The sequence below is a fragment of the Temnothorax nylanderi genome, unplaced genomic scaffold, assembly GCF_030848795.1.
Source record: "Temnothorax nylanderi isolate EJ_2023f unplaced genomic scaffold, tnyl_v1.0 TNYL_tig0008_pilon, whole genome shotgun sequence".
NCBI lineage: Eukaryota > Metazoa > Arthropoda > Insecta > Hymenoptera > Formicidae > Temnothorax > Temnothorax nylanderi.
In genome coordinates this window covers 1,795,840-1,815,404 of record NW_027249070.1, presented here as the reverse complement: position 1 = coordinate 1,815,404, position 19,565 = coordinate 1,795,840, and the positions used below count along the sequence as shown (strand labels likewise).

Here is a 19,565-nt window from a genome sequence, read left to right as displayed (position 1 = left end):
GTGTTCCATCCTGACCACAGTTTCGGCCGACGCAGCGCGAACACGGACGGGCTTGTTTGCGGCGGCGGGCAGGCTTGTGTTCCCTGGTTAGGTTCGATAATCAGGATGCGGGTAATCAGCCGTCTGCGCGAGAAGTGCGCGAATTGATCTTCGTTCTTCCCCCGGCCGACGCGCCGGTCTATAACATCCTTTTTTCAACATCCGACGGAAAATATAACGTAGCGGCTTCGATCAATCTCGTTAATTGCAGCCCATTTTGCATATATCAATATTATCGCATTGCCTCCATTCTCTCCTCGTTGCCTTTCTTTCAAACAAAAAAAAAAGATAAAGACAGTTTAATTTCTATAATCGCGATAGCGTTACCGCGCGCTTCCAGAAAATCCAAGGGTACCCGTCGTCCTTCGGGGCGACATCAGGAACACGGAAAATTACGCTTCGCTGATCCGCGCGACGACGCGACCGAGCTTGGCCGCGCGTAATCTCGTGAAAACTGGTACATCGGACTCGGTGCTCCTTCCGAGCCGTATAATTGCATTAAGCATCTATCTGATCGCCGCGCGGCGGCGTGTATCCCATCTGGAGAGCGGCAGGATTTATGCACGACAAACCAAACCAACCCCCTCGGCTCGCCCGGTCTGGTTGCGCGGAAGAAGGGCGACGGGGGGTGCGGTAGCGCCGGCACGAAAGACGGTGGCGGAGCGCGCGCGTGAGACCCCGCGGGCTGCATTGGATATAATAAATTTCCACTATCGCGAGTTTGCCAACTAATCGGCCGCCTTTACCATTTAATTAAGGCTACCCGCCCGGCTCATCTATTGTCCGTGTCGCGTCAGCTCGGCGTGGCGCGCGCGCGCGCTTAATTACCCCCGCTGAAAATCAAGAGAAATTTCTCGCGCCCCGAATTCACCTGGGGCCTGGTGGCCTGATATATACAGGAAGAAACACAAGAAAAATTGTTTGAATCTCGTCCCCCGAATATGCGTTCTTTCGTCGAATATCGTTAGCTCTAAATTATATTGTCGAAGCTTTTTAATAAGAATGCATGTACAACTCGAACGCGATGTATAACTCGGATGTAATTTAAGAACAAAATTTCAGGGGAAGAGAAATAATAAAGTTTGTACCTTCTGCTTGCAATATATTACATACATAGCGCATACAACAATATAAAATATAATAAATACAAAGCACAATACAAAATCTATAAATATAAAAACAACAAGCGCAGCTTTTTATTCAGCGTTGAAAAATGTCTGAGAAACATCATCGTCGTTACTACAACGAAAATTGCGTTCTCCAATGAGTATACAGACGAAAATAAGTGACTTGTTATTACAATAAAGTAGATATCAACTGGGCGTATCACAGCTTTATACATGAAGGAAAACATTTATATCTATAGCGTTAAATTGTAATTAAATTTTGAATAAAAATTTTTAAAGAACAATGTGAGTAGATTTCTCGCAGAATTTTCATGAGCTTTGATAGATTTCTAATGAGATTGTAGTGTAAAGATATCAATCACGCGTCTAATATAAAAGAAGCATATTTCATCCTTTACGTAAATATAATTTAATAAGAGACATAATAACGTTACATATTCTTCAACCAACATTTTGTTACTGTTTTCTTATGTTTAATTTTAATTATCTCTGACCTATTAATAAAACTAATGTTAATTAATTGCTATTAATGTTAATTGATATTATTAATTATTAATAATAAAAATTAATATTATCAATTAAATAATGCAACTATTAAAATATTTTAATGTATAATATTAATATTAACGGTTCATATTATTATTTTTTACTTAACAAATACGTATTTTTATAACTAAAATCTATTAACGTATGCTAATATATTAATTATACAGAAAATATTATACAAAAGCCTATTTTTTCCATGACTCGCATTTTTGTTGCAATAAAGTTATCTTTATAATGTTGATATTCACTTGCTCATATTGTTGATTTACTAGAGGGTTGGTTCATTTCTCACTCCGTTGCAATTTAAATTGGTTATCTGGGCGGAGAAATTAAGCGACTTAAGTTTATTCAAGATGCAATTGATGTGTGTGGCTGGGCTGTCCGGGGACAGTAAAATGAACGCGTATCCACCTCCACCATTATTTGCGAGCTTCCCCGCAAATGAAATTGAAAATTGCCGTGCAATTGCACAAATAACGTCTAGGTTTGGATGCGACATGCCTAATACACATAGCAATCCTTGGTTCATGCGGATAAGAGTCTGCAAAGTGTACGTTAAGAGATGAATAAAGTTTTCAGCTGATAATTATGTACGGCAATGTCTAAGAGATAGCACAATATATAGATAATATCGAAGTTTGCAGAATAAAGCTTACCGCTAATTGTACGCAGCAGTCTTTCAGGTAATCTAGTTTTTGCTCTTCTGTGAGACCTATCTGATCTATCTTTTTCTCCGTGTCCTCTAATGTATCTTTAAACTCGTTCACTACATTGTCGATGTTACGCTGGACGGACTCGATGAACGGATATGATTGCCTCATACCCTCCATTTGTTCGTTTTGCTCGGATATAGTTTTCTGGCTAACATTCGAGGAAACCAGCAGGATCTTCATGCCCGGAATATTACCGATATCATCAAACTGTAAATGTCGATTCGTCGACATTTTGTTCTGGAAACGAACCATCGAACCGTACACGGATATGACGGAGTCGATCAGTCCAGTCGGGGAATTGTATATAATGCGTTCACACTCATAAACGTATGAGAAAATATCTATAAGATCGATTTCGTCAAAGACATCCTCTCTCCGAAACAACCAACGATAAAAGCACGCCGCGAGGCATGTCGCGAATGATGCGGAGCTACCCAGGCCCTCTCCAATCGCCAATTCCGTCGATATTTCCACGCTAAAGGATGATTGTGTACTAATGATTGTTTTTCCATCACGGGAGATAAGAATGAGAAGTAAAAAGAACGCTTGTAAGCTTAACTGGTGCGCGCGATTGTTGCGGTCGTAATTATTGCCGAATACGTCCATTAATGATGATGAGTTGACAAAATTTCTTACTAGCTCATACAAGTCAGCCTCAGTGAGTTGAGAATTTAAATTCCCCTGAGCAAAAAGTCCCCGCAATACTGTTAAAGGTATCAGCGTATATAACCTGATACTGATGAAATTTATTTCTATGTAACCTGAAAATTGAGGTGAAGATTGAGTTGAAGCGAATTTGAGCGTGGTACGCTGGTCTAAGCTGGCTGCTATGCACAGTTCGTTATATCTCGTAGGATCTCCGCTTAAGAACACCCTGCCCGGTGCGGATATGGTAAACTTGTACATGCTTCTCGCGAAAAAGAAACTTTCTAGTATCCAGAAAATTGTCCGAATGTGATAGATTATGGAAAATTGGATCGCGTGTCAGATTGCGCGTCACTCTCGCAGATGATCAGGATGAGGATATCGCCCACAAATAATATTTATCACTCTTTCGTCGTACACAAACGAAAAATACAGTAAATAACGTTGACTGTGACAGAGGTAACTTGTCACCAATTCGTTATCGCGCTCCTCTATCCACAAAGGAAATTTAATAAGATTCAACAGTTGGTTTCTCAACTTTTCCCATTTTCCTGTCGATGTTAGCGAGACAGCGTAAATTTTCTTCACTTCTTTCTATACGCACGAACCTAGATTACATATTTTGTAGTTATTGAAACTCACGAAGTTTTCGTTAATGTCGTCGTGAGAAGACATTAGGACGTATACATATAATTTAAATCTTACACTATTTTATATATAATTCGAGAGTGATATATTACTTACGATGTAACAACAAAGGCTTTCCTTAAACCAAATCCACGATAATGATTAAACTTCAGCAATTAGAAATTTAGTAACTGCCAAATTTATTTGTCACCTTTAATGTGCTGCAGACAATATTTTTCAGAGTGATGGCTAAAGGAACGTGGATAATAATGACTTCTTTCTCAGCATCAGTTTAACGGACTATGAAAATGACACGCGCAGAACGTACATAAACATAAACGTAAACACAATTTCTGACATTGTTAGGCTTGTCTATCAAGAAGCGACAGTTAAGTTAAATGTCATTGAATAAATATAACAATATACTAAATAATTTATAATAAATATAATAATACACTAAATAATTTACAATGTAATATAGTGATATTAAACACATATGACATTTTGTTCTATTAACATTAAAGAATATCTTGTTTTACTTTTGTTACTATATAAAATGTATAAAACATATCCACCGGTATTTTGTCTTTGAATACTACTACTATATCGAGCCGTATATGGATATCATGGTAGCGATCACGATCGGGACAACACTGAGCGTAATTCGAGATCTTCAGGAGTTTTCGATTGTCGAATTTGTAACAGACAGTCCCTTCCCGTAGAAGCAACTAATAACAACAACATGCCGCGAGGCATACCGCGAGCTATCCAAATCTTCGCCGATCGCCAATTCCGTCGACATTTTCATGTTAAAAAATAATTTTATACTAATGTTTCTATCACGCGATAAGAATGAGGAGCGAAAAGGAGACTTGTTAGCTCAATTGGTGTGCGCGATTGCTGGGTTCGTATATACCGCTGTATTCCTTTAACGAGTTGATAGGTATAATCTCTTTATTGTCTCACACAATTCAATACCAATGTACGCGTGATTGGTATTATCGTCATAGAAGTGCATGGAAAATGTGCGTAAAGGTATCTTCATGTATAAGTTGATAGTGGAGAAAACTAATCTCGATAAAATTTCTGCTGTTTCAAGTAGCGAAGTGAATGCAAGTGTGGTGCGCACATCTATAAGCTGGCTGCAAGTTTTGTTAAACATCAACATGAATTCTCCGTGTAAGAACACTGGTGCCGATATGTTAAATTTATACTTGCTTTTCACAAAAAAATTTCTAGTATTTAGAAAACTAGGGTAATGACGAGGATAGGTTGTAGGAAATCGGATTTTGTGTCAGATTACGTGTCACTTTGTGAATGTACGGAACGGATAGCCCGCGGATTATATTTATCACGTTAAAGAAATAAAAAACGCTGATAAATAATGCCGACTGCCGACAAAAATAACTCGTCACCAACTTGTTATCAATCTTCTATTTATATGTGAAGGAGATCTAGTGAGATTCGATAGTTTCTCGACTTCTCCGACTTTTCTGGTTCTTTTAGCGAGACAGCGTGAGTTTTTTTTATTTTTTTATGCTTGAATTATATATTTTTTATTATTGAAGCTCTTTATTGAAATCTATATTAATGTATATACATCTGAGAGCGACATATTACTTGTAATAGCAAGGGCTTGAAACAGATCGGAGACGACGACTAATTTAGCAATTCTAATTTAGCAATTAGAGATTCAGCAACAGTCAGATTAATCTGTCACCTTCTGTAAAATACGACGTACTGCTAATATCTTGCCAGAGTTTAAAGGAACGTGGAAAATAATGATCTTTTTTCATCGTATCAAAACTTAGCAAACGATATTAAGATGACACACTCAAAACATTCATAAAGATAATTATAAGCTCTTAACTTACGAGACATCGATGTATTATAAAACAAGTGATTTATAAAACAAGAACTTTTCTGTACTTCATTAAGAGTAGCAAAAATATACAAAGTATAAATAATTAAAGTATACCAAGAAGGATTTGAAAATCTCATGAAAGAAATATCGATAGCCCGTAACATCGATAGCTCGCCGTATTTAAAAACAAACCTCGTGTCGCACATGCGTGCGACGTCGACGGGATTGTGGCATTAAAAAATGGCATAACAGATCCGGCTGAGAAAGCTGAGGTTAGAAGGATAATAAAACGTGGAAACAAAGTGTCTTTTTGTATTTGAATTATGTCCGTACTTAGCGCGAGAATGAGGCGATTGTTCAAGACGAGCGGGTTCACCCTGCGGGCTTACGCAGAATTCTGCCGCGCGATGTGGCTGAGGGGCATGAAGAGCGTCGCGAAGCAGAGCTATACGAAAATCGTGCTGCTACCGTAGAGAGATTTCTCGCGCCCCGAATTCACCTGGGTCCTGGTGGCCTGATATATACAGGAAGAAACACAAGAAAAATTGTTTGAATATCGTCCCCCGAATGCGTTCTTTCATCGAATCTCGTTAGCTCTAAACTATATTGTCGAAGCTTTTTACTAAGAATGCATGTACAACTCGAACGCGATGTATAACTCGGATGTAATTTAAGAACAAAATTTCAGGGGAAGAGAAATAATAAAGTTTGTACCTTCTGCTTGCCATATATTACATACTTAGCGCATACAACATTATGAAATATATATAAATACAAAGCACAATACAAAATCTATAAATACAAAAACAAGCGCGGTTTTTTATTCAGCGTTGAAAAATGTCTAAGAAACATCGTCGTTACTACAACGAAAATTGCGTTCTCCAATGAGTATACAGACGAAAAGTGACTTGTTATTACAATAAAGTAGATATCAACCGGGCGTATCAAAGCTTTATACATGAAGGAAAACATTTATATCTAGCGTTAAATTGTAATTAAATTTTGAATAAAAATTTTCAAAGAGCAATGTGAGTGGATTTCTCGCAGAATTTTCATGAGCTTTGATAGATTTCTAATGAGATTGTAGTGTAAAGATATCAATCACGCGTCTAATATAAAAGAAGCATATTTCATCCTTTACGTAAATATAATTTAATAAGAGACATAATAACGTTACATATTCTTCGACCAACATTTCATTACTGTTTTCTTATGTTTAATTTTAATTATCTCTGACCTATTAATAAAACTAATGTTAATTAATTGCTATTAATGTTAACTGATATTATTAATTATTAATAATAAAAATTAATATTATCAATTAAATAATGCAACTATTAAAATATTTTAATGTATAATATTAATATTAACGGCTAATATTATTATTTTTGACTTAACAAATGCGTATTTTTATAACTAAAATCTATTAACGTATGCAATATATTAATTATACCGAAAATATTATACAAAAGCCTATTTTTTCCATGACTCGCATTTTTGTTGTAATAAAGTTATCTTTATAATGTTGATATTCACTTGCTCATATTGTTGATTTGCTAGAGTTGGTTCATTTCTCACTCCGTTGCAATTTAAATTGGTTATCTGGGCGGAGAAATTATGCGATTTAAGTTCATTCAAGATGCAATTGATGTGTGTGGCTGGGCTGTCCGGGGACAGTAAAATGAACGCGTATCCACCTCCACCATTATTTGTGAGCTTCCCCGCAAATGAAATTGACAATTGCCACGCAATTGCACAAATAACGTCTAGGTTTGGATGTGACATGCCTAATGCACGTAGCAATCCTTGGTTCATGCTGATAAGCGTCTGCAAAGTATACGTTAAGAGATGAATAAAGTTTTCAGCTGATAATTATGTACGGCAATGTCTAAAAGAGGTAGCACAATATATAGATAATATCGAAGTTTTCAGAATAAAGCTTACCACTAATTGTATGCAGCAGTCCTTCAGGTAATCTAGTTTTTGCTCTTCTCTCAGACCGATCATATCAATCTCCATTTGACATATCTTTTTCTCCGTGTCGTCTAATGTATCTTTAAACTTGTCCACTACATTGTCGATGTTACGCTGGACGGACTCGATGAACGGATATGATAGCCTCATACCCTCCATTTGTTCGTTTTGCTCGGATATAGTTTTCTGGCTAACATTCGAGGAAACCAGCAGGATCTTCATGCCCGGAATATTACCAAACTCATTCGTCGGCATTTTGTTCTGGAATACATATATCGAACCGTACACGGATATGACGGAGTCGATCAGTCCAGTCGGGGAATTGTATATAATGCGTTCACACTTATGAACGTATGAGAAAATATCTACAAGATCGTTTTCGTCAAAGACATCCCCTTTCTGAAACAACCAACGATAAAAGCACGCCGCGAGGCATGTCGCGAATGATGCGGAGCTACCCAGGCCCTCTCCAATCGCCAATTCCGTCGATATTTCCACGCTAAAGGATGATTGTGTACTAATGATTGTTTTTCCATCACGGGAGATGAGAATGAGAAGTAAAAAGAACGCTTGTAAGCTTAACTGGTGCGCGCGATTGTTGCGGTCGTAATTATTGCCGAATACGTCCATTAATGATGATGAGTTGACAAAATTTCTTACTAGGTCATGCAAGTCAGCCTCAGTGAGTTGAGAATTTAAATACCCCTGAACAAGAAGTCCCCGCAATACTGTTAAAGGTATCAGCGTATATAACCCGATACTGATGAAATTTATTTCTATGTAACCTGAAAATTGAGGTGAAGATCGAGTTGAAGAGAATTTGAGCGTGGTACGCTGGTCTAAACTGGCTGCTATGCACAGTTCGTTATATCTCGTAGGATCTCCGCTTAAGAACACCCTGCCCGGTGCGGACATCGTAAACTTGTACATGCTTCTCGCGAAAAAAAAAACTTTCTAGTATCCAGAAAATTGTCCGAACGTGATGAATTATGGAAATATAGATCTCGCGTCAGATTGCGCGTCACTCTCGCAGATGATAAGAGGATGAGGATATCGCCCACAAATAATATTTATCACTCTTTCGTGGTACATAAACGAAAACCACGGTAAACGTTTTTTTTTTGTTTTGCTCCTTTTAGGTTAGGAGCGTTAGCGCCTTCAACCCTTTATCCTGTCATGGCGGCGTCACCAACACTAACTCAATATATATGTATGTGTTGGTGTATGCGTGAGCCTATCTGTGATACTTCGCGGCAACATTCATAAAGATAATTATAAGCACATAACTTACGAGACATCGATGTATTATTTATAAAACAAGAGGTTTTCTGTACTTCATTAAGAGCAGCAAAAACATACAAGGTATAAATAATTAAAGTATACCAAGAAGGATTTGAAAATCTCACGAAAGAAATATCGATAGCTCGTAACATCGATAGCTCGCCGTATTTAAAAGCAAAACCTCGTGTCGCACATGCGTGCGACGTCGACGGGATTGTGGCATTTAAAAATGGCGTAACAGATCCGGCTGAGAAAGCTGAGGTTAGAAGATAATAAAACGAAGTGTCTTTTTGTATTTGAATTATGTCCGTACTTTGCGCGAGAATGAGGCGATTGTTCAAGACGAGCGGGTTCACCCTGCGGACTTACGCAGAATTCTGCCGCGCGATGTGGCTGAGGGGCATGAAGAGCGCCGCGAAGCAGAGCTATACGAAAACCGTGCTGCTACCGCAGACCAATTTCCCGGCGCGACTCAGCGGCAGCAAACGGGTGGAGATGGACAGTTATTTGCTAGAGGTGGATTCTTCGTCTGTCTACCTTTTTTTCCACTCCAAATTGAAACGTCTGTCCTCCGACAAGATCGCTAAATGTTTGCGTGTCTGCAGTGGCTCCCTGTGTTTTTAAATAGAATTTTGTATCTAGCGTTGCTCGCAATTTAAATAATGTCACCGTGTAAATTCGGCTCGTTATAATTTAACTGTACAAAGCAATTCGAGCATAATTTTGCATTTTGCGTTAAGAATAATTTAAGCTTTTTGTAGCATAATTTTCATCCTATAATCTTTTGGCATTTTTATGATAGAAATGTGGCTTCTTGGAATTGTACAACTGGCAGAGGAAGAATCTTGAGGGGCCGGACTTTATTTTGCATGACGGACCGCCGTATGCAAACGGAGAGCCGCACATGGGTCATGTTATTAACAAGGTTTTTATTAATAAAGAATTTTAGGTGATACACATTCTTTTGTTACACCGATATTTAGAAATTATTTTCGTTCACTTAGGTCCTTAAGGATATTACACTGAGAAGCAAGATTATAACAGGCAGAAGGGTGCATTACGTCCCAGGTTGGGATTGTCATGGCTTACCAATTGAACAGAAAGTGCTTAGTGACCTAAAAGACGACAGTCCCTTAGAGATTCGCCGCAGAGGTATGTCGAAACATAAACGTCGCAAGACGTGGTATCTCCTGTTGCCTTAAAATTTGCTATATCGCAGCTAGAAGATATGCAAGCGACGCTATAGCAAAGCAACGACAAGCTTTTACGTCGTGGGGCGTTATGGCTGACTGGAACGAATCGGGATGTTATTTCACGAATCATACCTCGTACGTGAAGAACCAGATGCAACAGTTTATAAATCTATACGACAAGGGGCTCGTGTTCAGAGCCTTCAAGCCAGTGCACTGGTCACCGTCCTCCAGGTACAAACTAGGAATATCCATAGATTTATTCTAAAAAGATTTCTTCAGTCTTTAAATTTTGTTTCTTTCTGATAATCGTAGAACAGCATTAGCAGAATCAGAATTGGAATACGAGTCTCACGTGAGCAAGAGCGTTATTGTTCGCATGCGACTTGACACACATGCATTAGCCTCGAGATTAAAGAACTTTGAAAATAAACCACTTTACGCTCTTATTTGGACTACTACTCCATGGTCATTGATGGCTAATCAAGCTATAGCTTTCTCCAGTGACATTGTATACTGCATTGTGGAAGACAATTCGAAAAATCTGTATATTCTTGCACAAGAGTGCTTAGCAAATATTGAGCAGAAGCTTGGTCCATTAAAATTAATTACAACTATTACGGGTAATACTTGGCTGCATTCGAACACTTTATGTTCATAAATGTGTAGCGACTGTGTAATAAATGAAAGATGATTTATTAACAGGGCAGGAATTAGGCGAAGCCAAATATCTTCATCCCATTACAAAACAACGTTTGCCATTCTTACCTGGACAACACGTTACAACCAGTGTCGGTACTGGATTAGTTCACACAGCACCCGCACACGGTCCCGAGGACTTTCTCATTGCAATTGAGAATAATATACCCGTGGTAAGGCATCTTTCATCGGTGACAATGTAATTTATATTCTAATCAGTCGTATTATAATGATTTTAACGGGTCAATCCGCGTCGCTGTTTTAGTTATCGTTGATAGACGAAGAAGGATGTTTCACCAAAGAAGCGGGCGACGAGTTCTCCGGCTTAGATGTCCTAAACGATGGCGCTAATAAGGTCTTGCAGCATATCGGTGAAGACGTGTTGCATGCTGACACGATTACGCACAGCTATCCGTACGATTGGCGAACCAAGAAGCCCGTGATTATCCGCGCGAGTCACCAATGGTTCATAGACATAAGGTCTATCAAGGAGAAGGCGATTGTAAGTTTGCCGGGTTTTTCTGAAAACAAGCATGCTACTACGAATTCATCACTCGTGTGCTTATGTCTTTTTTACGCAAGGACAGCATCGCGAATATAAGGATATACCCGAAGCAAAATCAGACGTCGTATTTGAACACGTTGATCGCACAAGTTAAGCAACGACCCTATTGGTGTATTTCTCGACAACGGTCCTGGGGAACGCCGATACCGGTGTTGCACAATAAACGAACCGGTGATACGTATACGAGCAGGTGACTGCTGATTGGCAATACAATTGATTGAAGTTTCGCGATATAGGAACAGGATTACTTACAGAATACTTTCGTTTTGTAGAAAATGGGTCGAGAGACTTGGCAGACTGATGGAGCGACACGGTACCGACTACTGGTGGGAGCTATCGACCGAAAAATTAATTGGTCGCGAGCTTCGGCAGGAATTGAATGACGATATACATGATTTGGAGAGGGGAACCGTATGTACAAAACTAATGATCTCTTTTAATGGAATTTCGAATGTCAGTAATGCATGACTGCACTACATTTCTTGAAGGATATCATGGATATCTGGTTGGATAGCGGTCTCTCGTGGTCGGCCGTTTTGCCGGAACATAAAGCAGATTTGTATTTAGAAGGAATGGATCAATTTCGCGGTTGGTTTCAGTCATCATTACTAACATCCATTGCTCTTCAAGAACGTTCTCCCTACAGGTAGCTCATGCAACGTGAAATTAAATATCGGCTCTCATATATATTTATATATTCATATTGTTCTTTTCAAAGCGCGCTATTCGTGCACGGATTTGCTGTGGACGATAAAGCCTCGAAAATGTCGAAATCAGTTGGAAACGTCGTAAATCCAGAGATAATTATCAAAGGTGGAGAAAATTTGAGTAAAGATCCGGCGTATGGCATCGATACTCTAAGGTCAGTTAAAAATATTCGCTGATTTGACAGCGATCATCAAAAATAAAATATGTTGAGTTAATAAAAAAAATTTTTTTTGATAGATGGTGGGTGGCTAGTCACGGATGCCAACACAGTCAGGTTCCGGTCACGACTGCGTTGTTGCGCGATAGTCATGAAACTGTACAAAAATTGCGTTTAGTCTTACGATTCCTGTTAGGCGTTTTACATTCGTACAGCGAAGGAATCACAGTCGAACCGGAATATCTCTTTCTTGACAAGTATATGCTACACGCTCTGCATGAATATAATAAAAAGGTAAGATTGTAAGCTATATTTAAGAAGTATTCACGTTATTCACGATATCGATCCTCTGTCTTACAGATTCAAAACTTGTATGACAATTATTTATATCATCACGCGTGTAAATTGGTAACGAATTTTCTGGCGAACACCGTGTCGCCGGTATACTGTCACTTGATTAAAGACAGACTTTACTGCGACGAAGCAGCATCCCCGACGCGTCTGGCCGCGGTAGAGGTAACGCGCGCAACCCTGACCGTATTTGCGAGGTCCATTGCGCCGATCGTTCCGCATTTAGCGGAAGAAGTGTGGCTGTACCACCCTGAAAACTTGGGTAAGCGACTTAATAAGAAAAGCGTTTTCCACATTGTATTACCGTCCACATATTATTTACAGCATCAGTGCCATTGTATCATACTGAATATAAAGTATCGGAAACTTGGCATCGACCAGAAATTGCTAGACACGTAGAAACAGCTTTAAACTTGAGAAGCAAGGTGAACACATTGGCTGATCGTAACACGTGGGAATTGTCGGCCACCTTAACAGCTTCAAAGGATGACTATGAATCGCTCTCGGTTAGGAACTTTCTATAAATCATAAATTATATTGGTCTCCAAGTCGCAATAATAATGATCAAACGTGACTACTATAAATCGTATCTGCTTATTCTTGCAGATACTTCAAAAAGATCGAGAATCCTCTACGTCAGAATTATGCGACATTTTGCAACTGTCGTCAATTACATTGATAGAATCACCCACGGAAACCGAGACGCAGGTTGAGTTACATAATATTGAAAAAATGCTCTGTCAAAGGTGCAGGAGACATCCTGAATTAGATAAAAACGGTCTCTGTGGACGTTGCGTTAAGGTACTCGACGTGGCGAATGTATCATCGATATCAGTGTAAGCGTAGTGGTTGGCTATTTCTTAACTACCACCCATTTTGCTAAATAAACAAATATAAAAGCGCATGTCTTTTTTTTTCGAAAATTAAATTAATTTTAATGAATCCCGATACCTACGAGAGAGATTACTGACATTCTTTTACATTCAATACAACGATAATAAAAGAAGACACGACGGAATTTAATCACAGTGCTATTGTTGCTTTGTCGTTAAATCGTACATGTGATTTATATTCAAAGCATTGAGAAAATGCGTTAGATGCGGCTGGTACCCGCTGGTGGCCAACTTGTGCGCGACGTGTGCCATATATGTCCGCCACTCGCAGAACGACTGGTACATTTGCTCCAAGCTCTTGTAATTCGGATGGCTGTACCGACCCGCGCTGCCGACGGTCCAAGCTTGCGATCTCAAGCGATTGTGAAACTTCAGTATGATTTTAAAGATGGTAATCAAGCAGACGCGCATCTTTTCTCCGCGCGTGTTGAGCATGCACCTGAAATCGGAACGCTGTAAGTTATGTGTATTCGGTCTCGAGGAAAATCGATCGAATGACAGAGACTACCTTGAAAGTATCCTTTTAATGTAGCTCATGTGCGAAAGATAGATCTGATCTATTGTCCGGGAATTCTGCAGATCTTTCTCGAACTCATTCCAACTCGAGTTCAGGACGCTACACGTCAAATAATTGTGAAGAGCATTCGTGAATTGTGTCATCGAGTGCCTGTATAACTGCAACTGCATCCAAAAACGAACGAACTCAGTAAGAACAATTTCTTAACGTTATCTCCACAATATCCACGATAAACGGTCTACCTTGTGATACTGCTCTGAATTAACTGCGTTACGGTCCACCTTCATTATATTAAAGTCTTCCTGTAGTACCCACGACATTCTGCCAATCATTATTAAAAACTTGAACACCTTACTGTATTGCAGCATCACAGTGTCATCCAAGATAATATTCAACGGCCATGATATCTTATAGTTGAGGCAAAGGCATTCTAAGACATTCGGATCTGAAATCTGCGAGAAACACTATTATTAATATCGGAGCAAGTATCATCATAACAGTTTTAAACAAATGATTGCGCTTACGTATAACTGACACGGTTTGTCGACGGCGGAAAGGCTCAAAAGTTCCGAATTGGCGTAATTATTGCTGAGCGAATTCATCAGCGCTTTTTCTAAGAGATTCGCGAGGGTGGCGGAATTGAAGAGCTCAATCGGCGCGGATATCGCATAAAGCCGCGAATAAAGCGAGTCCGACAGACTCTTCGCGAATTCGCCGTTCAACAGGAAGAAATAACTGCGTAGACTGTGCAAGTGCGATAGCATGTTGTGTTCGTTCACCAGGTATTTAATAATCGCGTTGTTAACCAGCCGGCTTTGTATCTGTAAGGGAATGATGATGGATTTTTCCAAATACACTTTGAGAGATGTATGATCGATCATCTCGACATCTGCTATGGTCAGAGACGAGGGTGCGACCGACGATTTCGCGTCGAAACTACCGCCGAATAGATTCGGCAGCTTGAAATTAGTGCTCATCGGAGATTCGAAGCACGTTTCTTCCGTGATCGACTTTGTCATGTCGTCGGATAAAGACGAGACTTCCTGGCCGGCGTTTAAAGCGAATATATCGTCGCTATTCGGTATCTGCGACAAAGGAGTATGCATCGATGCCGTGGTGAAATTGTCGGTCGTACACGACATCGGGGTGTCTATATTATTCTGCTGCTGCGTATTATTCAATATCGGCTCGTGTGCTTCATTATTTGCATTAGTCTTACTTGAACACTCTTCGTCATTCGTAGGCACGTTCGCCGTTTCTCTCGGCAATTCGATATTGGTTGTCGAAAGAACATTATTGTTCGCGTTTTCCTTCGTATTATCCGAACTTGATTCGCTACTGATATCAATTGATACCTGGTTATTGCCGTTTGTATTTGCGCGATCAATAATTCCTTGATTGTCCGTGAGTATCGTACTGAGCTCATTGTTATTCAAAGTAGTCATACCGTACTCTTGCATCAAGACTTTAAGTTTGTTGGTTTGTGCAGTCGTCATATTATCTATCCTCCCGATAGCTAAAGACTTAGGCCTCTTAATAGCACCGATAATTCTCTCCGTCATCTCGTCGGTTTCTAAGATATCGTTTAAACGAGTATTGAGCGCACTCGTTTTTTTATCATCGCCGTTCATTATAGTATGGATACTTTTCATTGCCTCGTCACGCAGAAAATCCTGTAGGTTACTCCTCTCGTTATTCTTCTTGTAGATCTTGTACTTTAATGGTAGAGATTCTTGCGGTAGATGTGCGTTCTGCGTATCCGCTGTCACGAGGAAATCGTTATTTGTAATTTCTTCACTTGTAATTTCCTTGTCCGATACAACATCTTTATCGAGCTCACGATCTTCGACGGGCGAGACAGGCGGGACATCCGTGCCCACGCATTCGGCGGCCAAAAGATTTTCTTTAGAATTGCTCTGATCGGAAACGTCTGTCGCAGCTACATCCAACAGTCCGTTTTCCGCAAAGTTGCTATTTTCATCTTGGCTGGACACCTCGGACGTGGTATTTTTATTTTGTTCGTCGACGACCGTATTTTCATTGGAACTTAGTGTGGCGGCATTTTCCGATATTTCTCTATCGAGTCTCTTTACAGATTTCAAATATTCCACTCGTCTTTCGAAATGACTCATTCTCGCCTTTCGCCAGATGGATCGTGCACGCTTGCTCTCTATATCGGCAGTTAACTTGTCATAGTAGTTCATAAGATTTTCCCTGAAACAAGCAACAATCAATGCCATAAATATTTGAAACTAAAACCAGCGATCATTTTCCAGTGACTTTTATTTAAGATATTAAATCTCACCGCTCGGCCCGTTGTTGCTCCCGTATTTCTTCCTGTTCTCGATTAATCTTTTCGAGCAACAATTTATCAGCTAGCATTTCGTTCACCTTCTCTCTTTCTTTACTCAAGGCGCTCGCTTCCGCCTGTTGCTTCAATTCTTGCAGCAACTCCCGTTTACTTTGCGCGGCCTTCATGATAAGTTCTTTGCGTTGCTCTAAAAAGGAAACAATTATCACGGTAGTTAAATACGTACATCCTTTAATTTAGAACGCGATAAAAACTGAAAATGTAAGAATATTACTGTCCAGCCTCGACAACGTTTCCTGTTGCGCACGTATGACGAGCTCAGCCGTTTCCCTCTCGGCTTTCTTCTCATCCTGAATCGCGGACAAAAGAGATACGATTGGTCCCAATGCCGCCTCGCCTTTACGCTCGTATTCCTGACACCTCAACAACTGCTCTCGTAGCATGGATACACTCAAGCAGACCCTCACTTCCGGTTGAGCATTGAGAGACGCGTTGCACACGGGATTCTAAAATGCAAACATCGAGAGATCTTTTTATTGATTGAAATCGATGAAAATTAACAAGCCTCGGGGTCATAAAAAATTACCTTTGGACTGCAAATTTTTAAGAGTCGCAACGTTTTCCCGCATTGCAGTATCGACTCCGACAATTCGGATAAAAAGCCGGGTACCGATTCGGTATCGATCGCGAAGCTCTCCGTCCAAAATTTACGTCCTCTCTTTCGCAGATAATGAGACCGTGCTTGAATCATAAATTCTCCGTAAACGTCATCGCACGTTCCCTCGAACAACCAATTTTGCAACAACCTACAAGAATAATTAGTAAATATTCGTCTGATTTAATATTCTTTTTGTGACGAATCCAACAAAAAAAAGATGTGACGTTTTCTCACCGAAAGTAGACTTCGCAGCACGACTTTAATATGGAGTAAAGCACCAACGCGACCTTAGGATTGGTGACTTTGGCCACTTCTTTGTAAATGTGCGTCAAAATCCCACTACCACCGCCCAAGGTGCACTGCGTATTCGCGTTACATAGCTTTGCGACTTCCACAATTAAATGCGCCAACGGACGAATCTGTTTAAACAGGCTCAACAATCCATGAAATTCGCATCGGTTGAGAATCCTCTGCAACGCCGAGCGATAGTAAAGGAGTAGCTCTTTAACGCTGGCGCACATTGCCTGCAATTGTATCATATGTAATTTAAAAAGATGAACAGACACACGTCGTAGCGCGAAAAAATTGTACGCACCTTGAATATGAGACCATTTTGCTGCAATTTACCCGTTTGTGGATCGGGCACGACAAGGCGTGACAAGGACCTGAAACTGTTGCCCCAACAAACCGCCTCTTGGCAAGTAATCCCCAGCGCCTCGGAGCTTATTCCGTGCACGGTGATGTTCTCCTCCAATTTAAATCCCGTCTGAAACAGGACTCGTCATGACTTACAGGCATATAAAGCGCGCGGTTGCGCTAGCGTGATTCATCAAATCCACGTACCACGGTATCGTATCTAAAGGTATCCGAATCTATACCGAATAACAACAATTTGACGTCCGACAAAAATTTCTCGGACGAAACCTCCCGCATCAGGGATACGGAACGCATTGCCTATAACACAAAGGGAACAATTTTTGCATGATATATTTGCACAAGCATCGTCGTCTTTACCTTCTTTGGCAGCAGTGATAAAATACTTGTTTGTCTTATCCTTGCTAGGTGCAGCGCGGTCTCCGGCAGATCTGTGACAAATAGCGACTGCTTGGAAAGCTCCGGCGATCCGAGAGATTCCCACGTTCGTAACTTGGAAATACGATCACCAGAAAATAATACCTCTTTCCATATTAGATCGGGGATACTTCCGATGCTTTTTGATTCGTTCGTAAAACTACGGTCGGAATTGTCCGACGGCACAGCACGGAAACGATTTTGATTATCTACAGGCTTTATCCATTCGCAAGGTAAAGTCATATTTGACATAAATCTTTGTGTAGACAAATATATCTTATTTGTTTGTTCAACCTGGTGAAAAAGATACAATTCACATATCGTAAAAAAAAACACACATGTATCGAAAAATGCAAGATATATCCTACCGTAATATGTGCTAAGAAGGGAGTAACCATGCTACATTGTTTTGCTGTATTCTCAGTACAGCTCGATATGCAGGGAGTCATTTCAATAGCATTATTATACCTAAAATAATATATCGAAGAATCCTTAAAAGATACATGTATATAGAAAATAAGAAACGCTAAGACTGTGTGATCGTACCTAATTGTTTGGATCCCTAGGATGGATTTTGATACACACTGATCTTCAAAAGATATTCTGCTAACAAAATTGGTTGCCGTGTCCTGCCTGGTACAGGTTCTGCGTATGCCCAGCATCGCCTCAAACTTCTCTGGCAAGATAAAGGATTCCATAGGATATGTTTGAAACATTGGTACGCCATTTGTAGATATAACATCCTCAGGTAAGAAGGGATTGGTTTTTCCATAGTGAAATACGTCCTAAGCGAAATTCGATTCGCGTTAGCTTTGGTATAAATCCTGAAAACTGATTACCTGACCAAATTAGAGCAAAATAGATACCAATGCAGCCCCTGTGTCGGTCTGAAAGTTCTTAAGCTCGATCAGCAGCTGTAAGGTGGAAATTACAGCATCGGTGTTACCCTCCTGCGTATACAACTTGCTTATCAGACCTTCTAACTCTTTCGCCTCTGACACACGTCTCAGGGACAGCCTGAGCACGAAGGCATGCTTCAGTATCTCCACCAGGGGATCAATCTCAGAATCTGCCGCGTTCTCTGCAATTGTGTTCGACAAAGCGCTATCATTTAAATACCTACGTTGTTTTGTCTTTTCATTGAAACTTGTGCCATCGACCTGAGGCACATAAGTGTACCTTGATCATACGTCCTGCCACTCTTGTTTAACAATATCTCGTAAGCCTTCGAGCGAAAGCTCCTCACTATTTTGACATCGCTCGTGGGCGGCACGTAGGAGCTCCCATTCTCGGCGCGATTCCTCCGCAACGTGTGCCTGACCAGCTCCGTCACGAGCTCGTAGATACTAGCGTTGCCCCGTTCTGGATCCATGATCGAAGTACTCCGTCAGCCGATTGTTGATTAACCGTTGCGACGAGTCGCGGGAGACGGCGTTTATTTCCATAGTGCCATAGTCAGCCATAACAACGCGACTCGCGCGGAGCGGAATAGAGAAGACATCTGGCGGCGAGCGTGATAACGGCTCGTAAAAAAAAAGAGAGAGGAAGGGAGAGGGTAAAGATGTAATCAGTTAATTAATTAATCACTGGCGAGATACGGGTCGAACAAAAAGTTGAGAACCGAAATCT

General features: G+C 40.3%; 4 protein-coding genes across 5 annotated transcripts; 1 reads left to right on the top strand and 3 right to left on the bottom strand.

The window, feature by feature from the left end:
* Nucleotides 1–1,120: 1,120 nt before the first annotated feature.
* Nucleotides 1,121–4,995, bottom strand: LOC139784916 (mevalonate kinase-like). The gene is made up of 3 exons (XM_071724090.1): nt 3,815–4,995; nt 2,369–3,678; nt 1,121–2,253 (listed from the first exon to the last, which is right to left on the bottom strand). The coding sequence occupies exons 2-3, from the start codon at nt 3,329–3,331 to the stop codon at nt 1,981–1,983; spliced, it is 1,236 nt and encodes a 411-aa protein (XP_071580191.1). The 5' UTR covers nt 3,332–3,678; nt 3,815–4,995; the 3' UTR covers nt 1,121–1,980.
* Nucleotides 4,996–6,268: 1,273 nt separating this feature from the next.
* On the bottom strand, nt 6,269–8,735 carry LOC139784902 (mevalonate kinase-like). 2 transcript variants are annotated; one of them, XM_071724085.1, is made up of 3 exons: nt 8,321–8,732; nt 7,506–7,796; nt 6,269–7,388 (listed from the first exon to the last, which is right to left on the bottom strand). In XM_071724085.1, exons 2-3 carry the CDS (start codon nt 7,788–7,790, stop codon nt 7,035–7,037), a joined length of 639 nt encoding a protein of 212 aa, XP_071580186.1. In that variant the 5' UTR covers nt 7,791–7,796; nt 8,321–8,732; the 3' UTR covers nt 6,269–7,034. The 2 variants fall into 2 exon arrangements, with proteins under 2 accessions (XP_071580186.1, XP_071580179.1); XM_071724078.1 differs by having other exon boundaries at nt 7,506–8,735.
* A 288-nt stretch (nt 8,736–9,023) lies between these two features.
* Ilers-m (Isoleucyl-tRNA synthetase, mitochondrial) lies at nt 9,024–13,390 on the top strand. Its single transcript, XM_071723955.1, has 15 exons — nt 9,024–9,332; nt 9,619–9,741; nt 9,821–9,968; nt 10,036–10,240; nt 10,322–10,629; nt 10,712–10,878; nt 10,971–11,207; nt 11,288–11,460; nt 11,543–11,681; nt 11,759–11,916; nt 11,989–12,132; nt 12,216–12,429; nt 12,496–12,748; nt 12,811–12,992; nt 13,093–13,390. The coding sequence occupies exons 1-15, from the start codon at nt 9,120–9,122 to the stop codon at nt 13,324–13,326; spliced, it is 2,898 nt and encodes a 965-aa protein (XP_071580056.1). The 5' UTR covers nt 9,024–9,119; the 3' UTR covers nt 13,327–13,390.
* On the bottom strand, nt 12,782–19,538 carry Grip163 (uncharacterized). Its single transcript, XM_071723948.1, has 15 exons — nt 19,116–19,538; nt 18,803–19,017; nt 18,483–18,721; nt 18,305–18,404; nt 17,880–18,230; nt 17,709–17,819; nt 17,461–17,631; nt 17,100–17,389; nt 16,794–17,013; nt 16,482–16,713; nt 16,202–16,394; nt 14,421–16,110; nt 14,139–14,348; nt 13,888–14,060; nt 12,782–13,818 (listed from the first exon to the last, which is right to left on the bottom strand). The coding sequence occupies exons 1-15, from the start codon at nt 19,306–19,308 to the stop codon at nt 13,518–13,520; spliced, it is 4,689 nt and encodes a 1,562-aa protein (XP_071580049.1). The 5' UTR covers nt 19,309–19,538; the 3' UTR covers nt 12,782–13,517.
* Between the last annotated feature and the right edge of the window lie 27 nt (nt 19,539–19,565).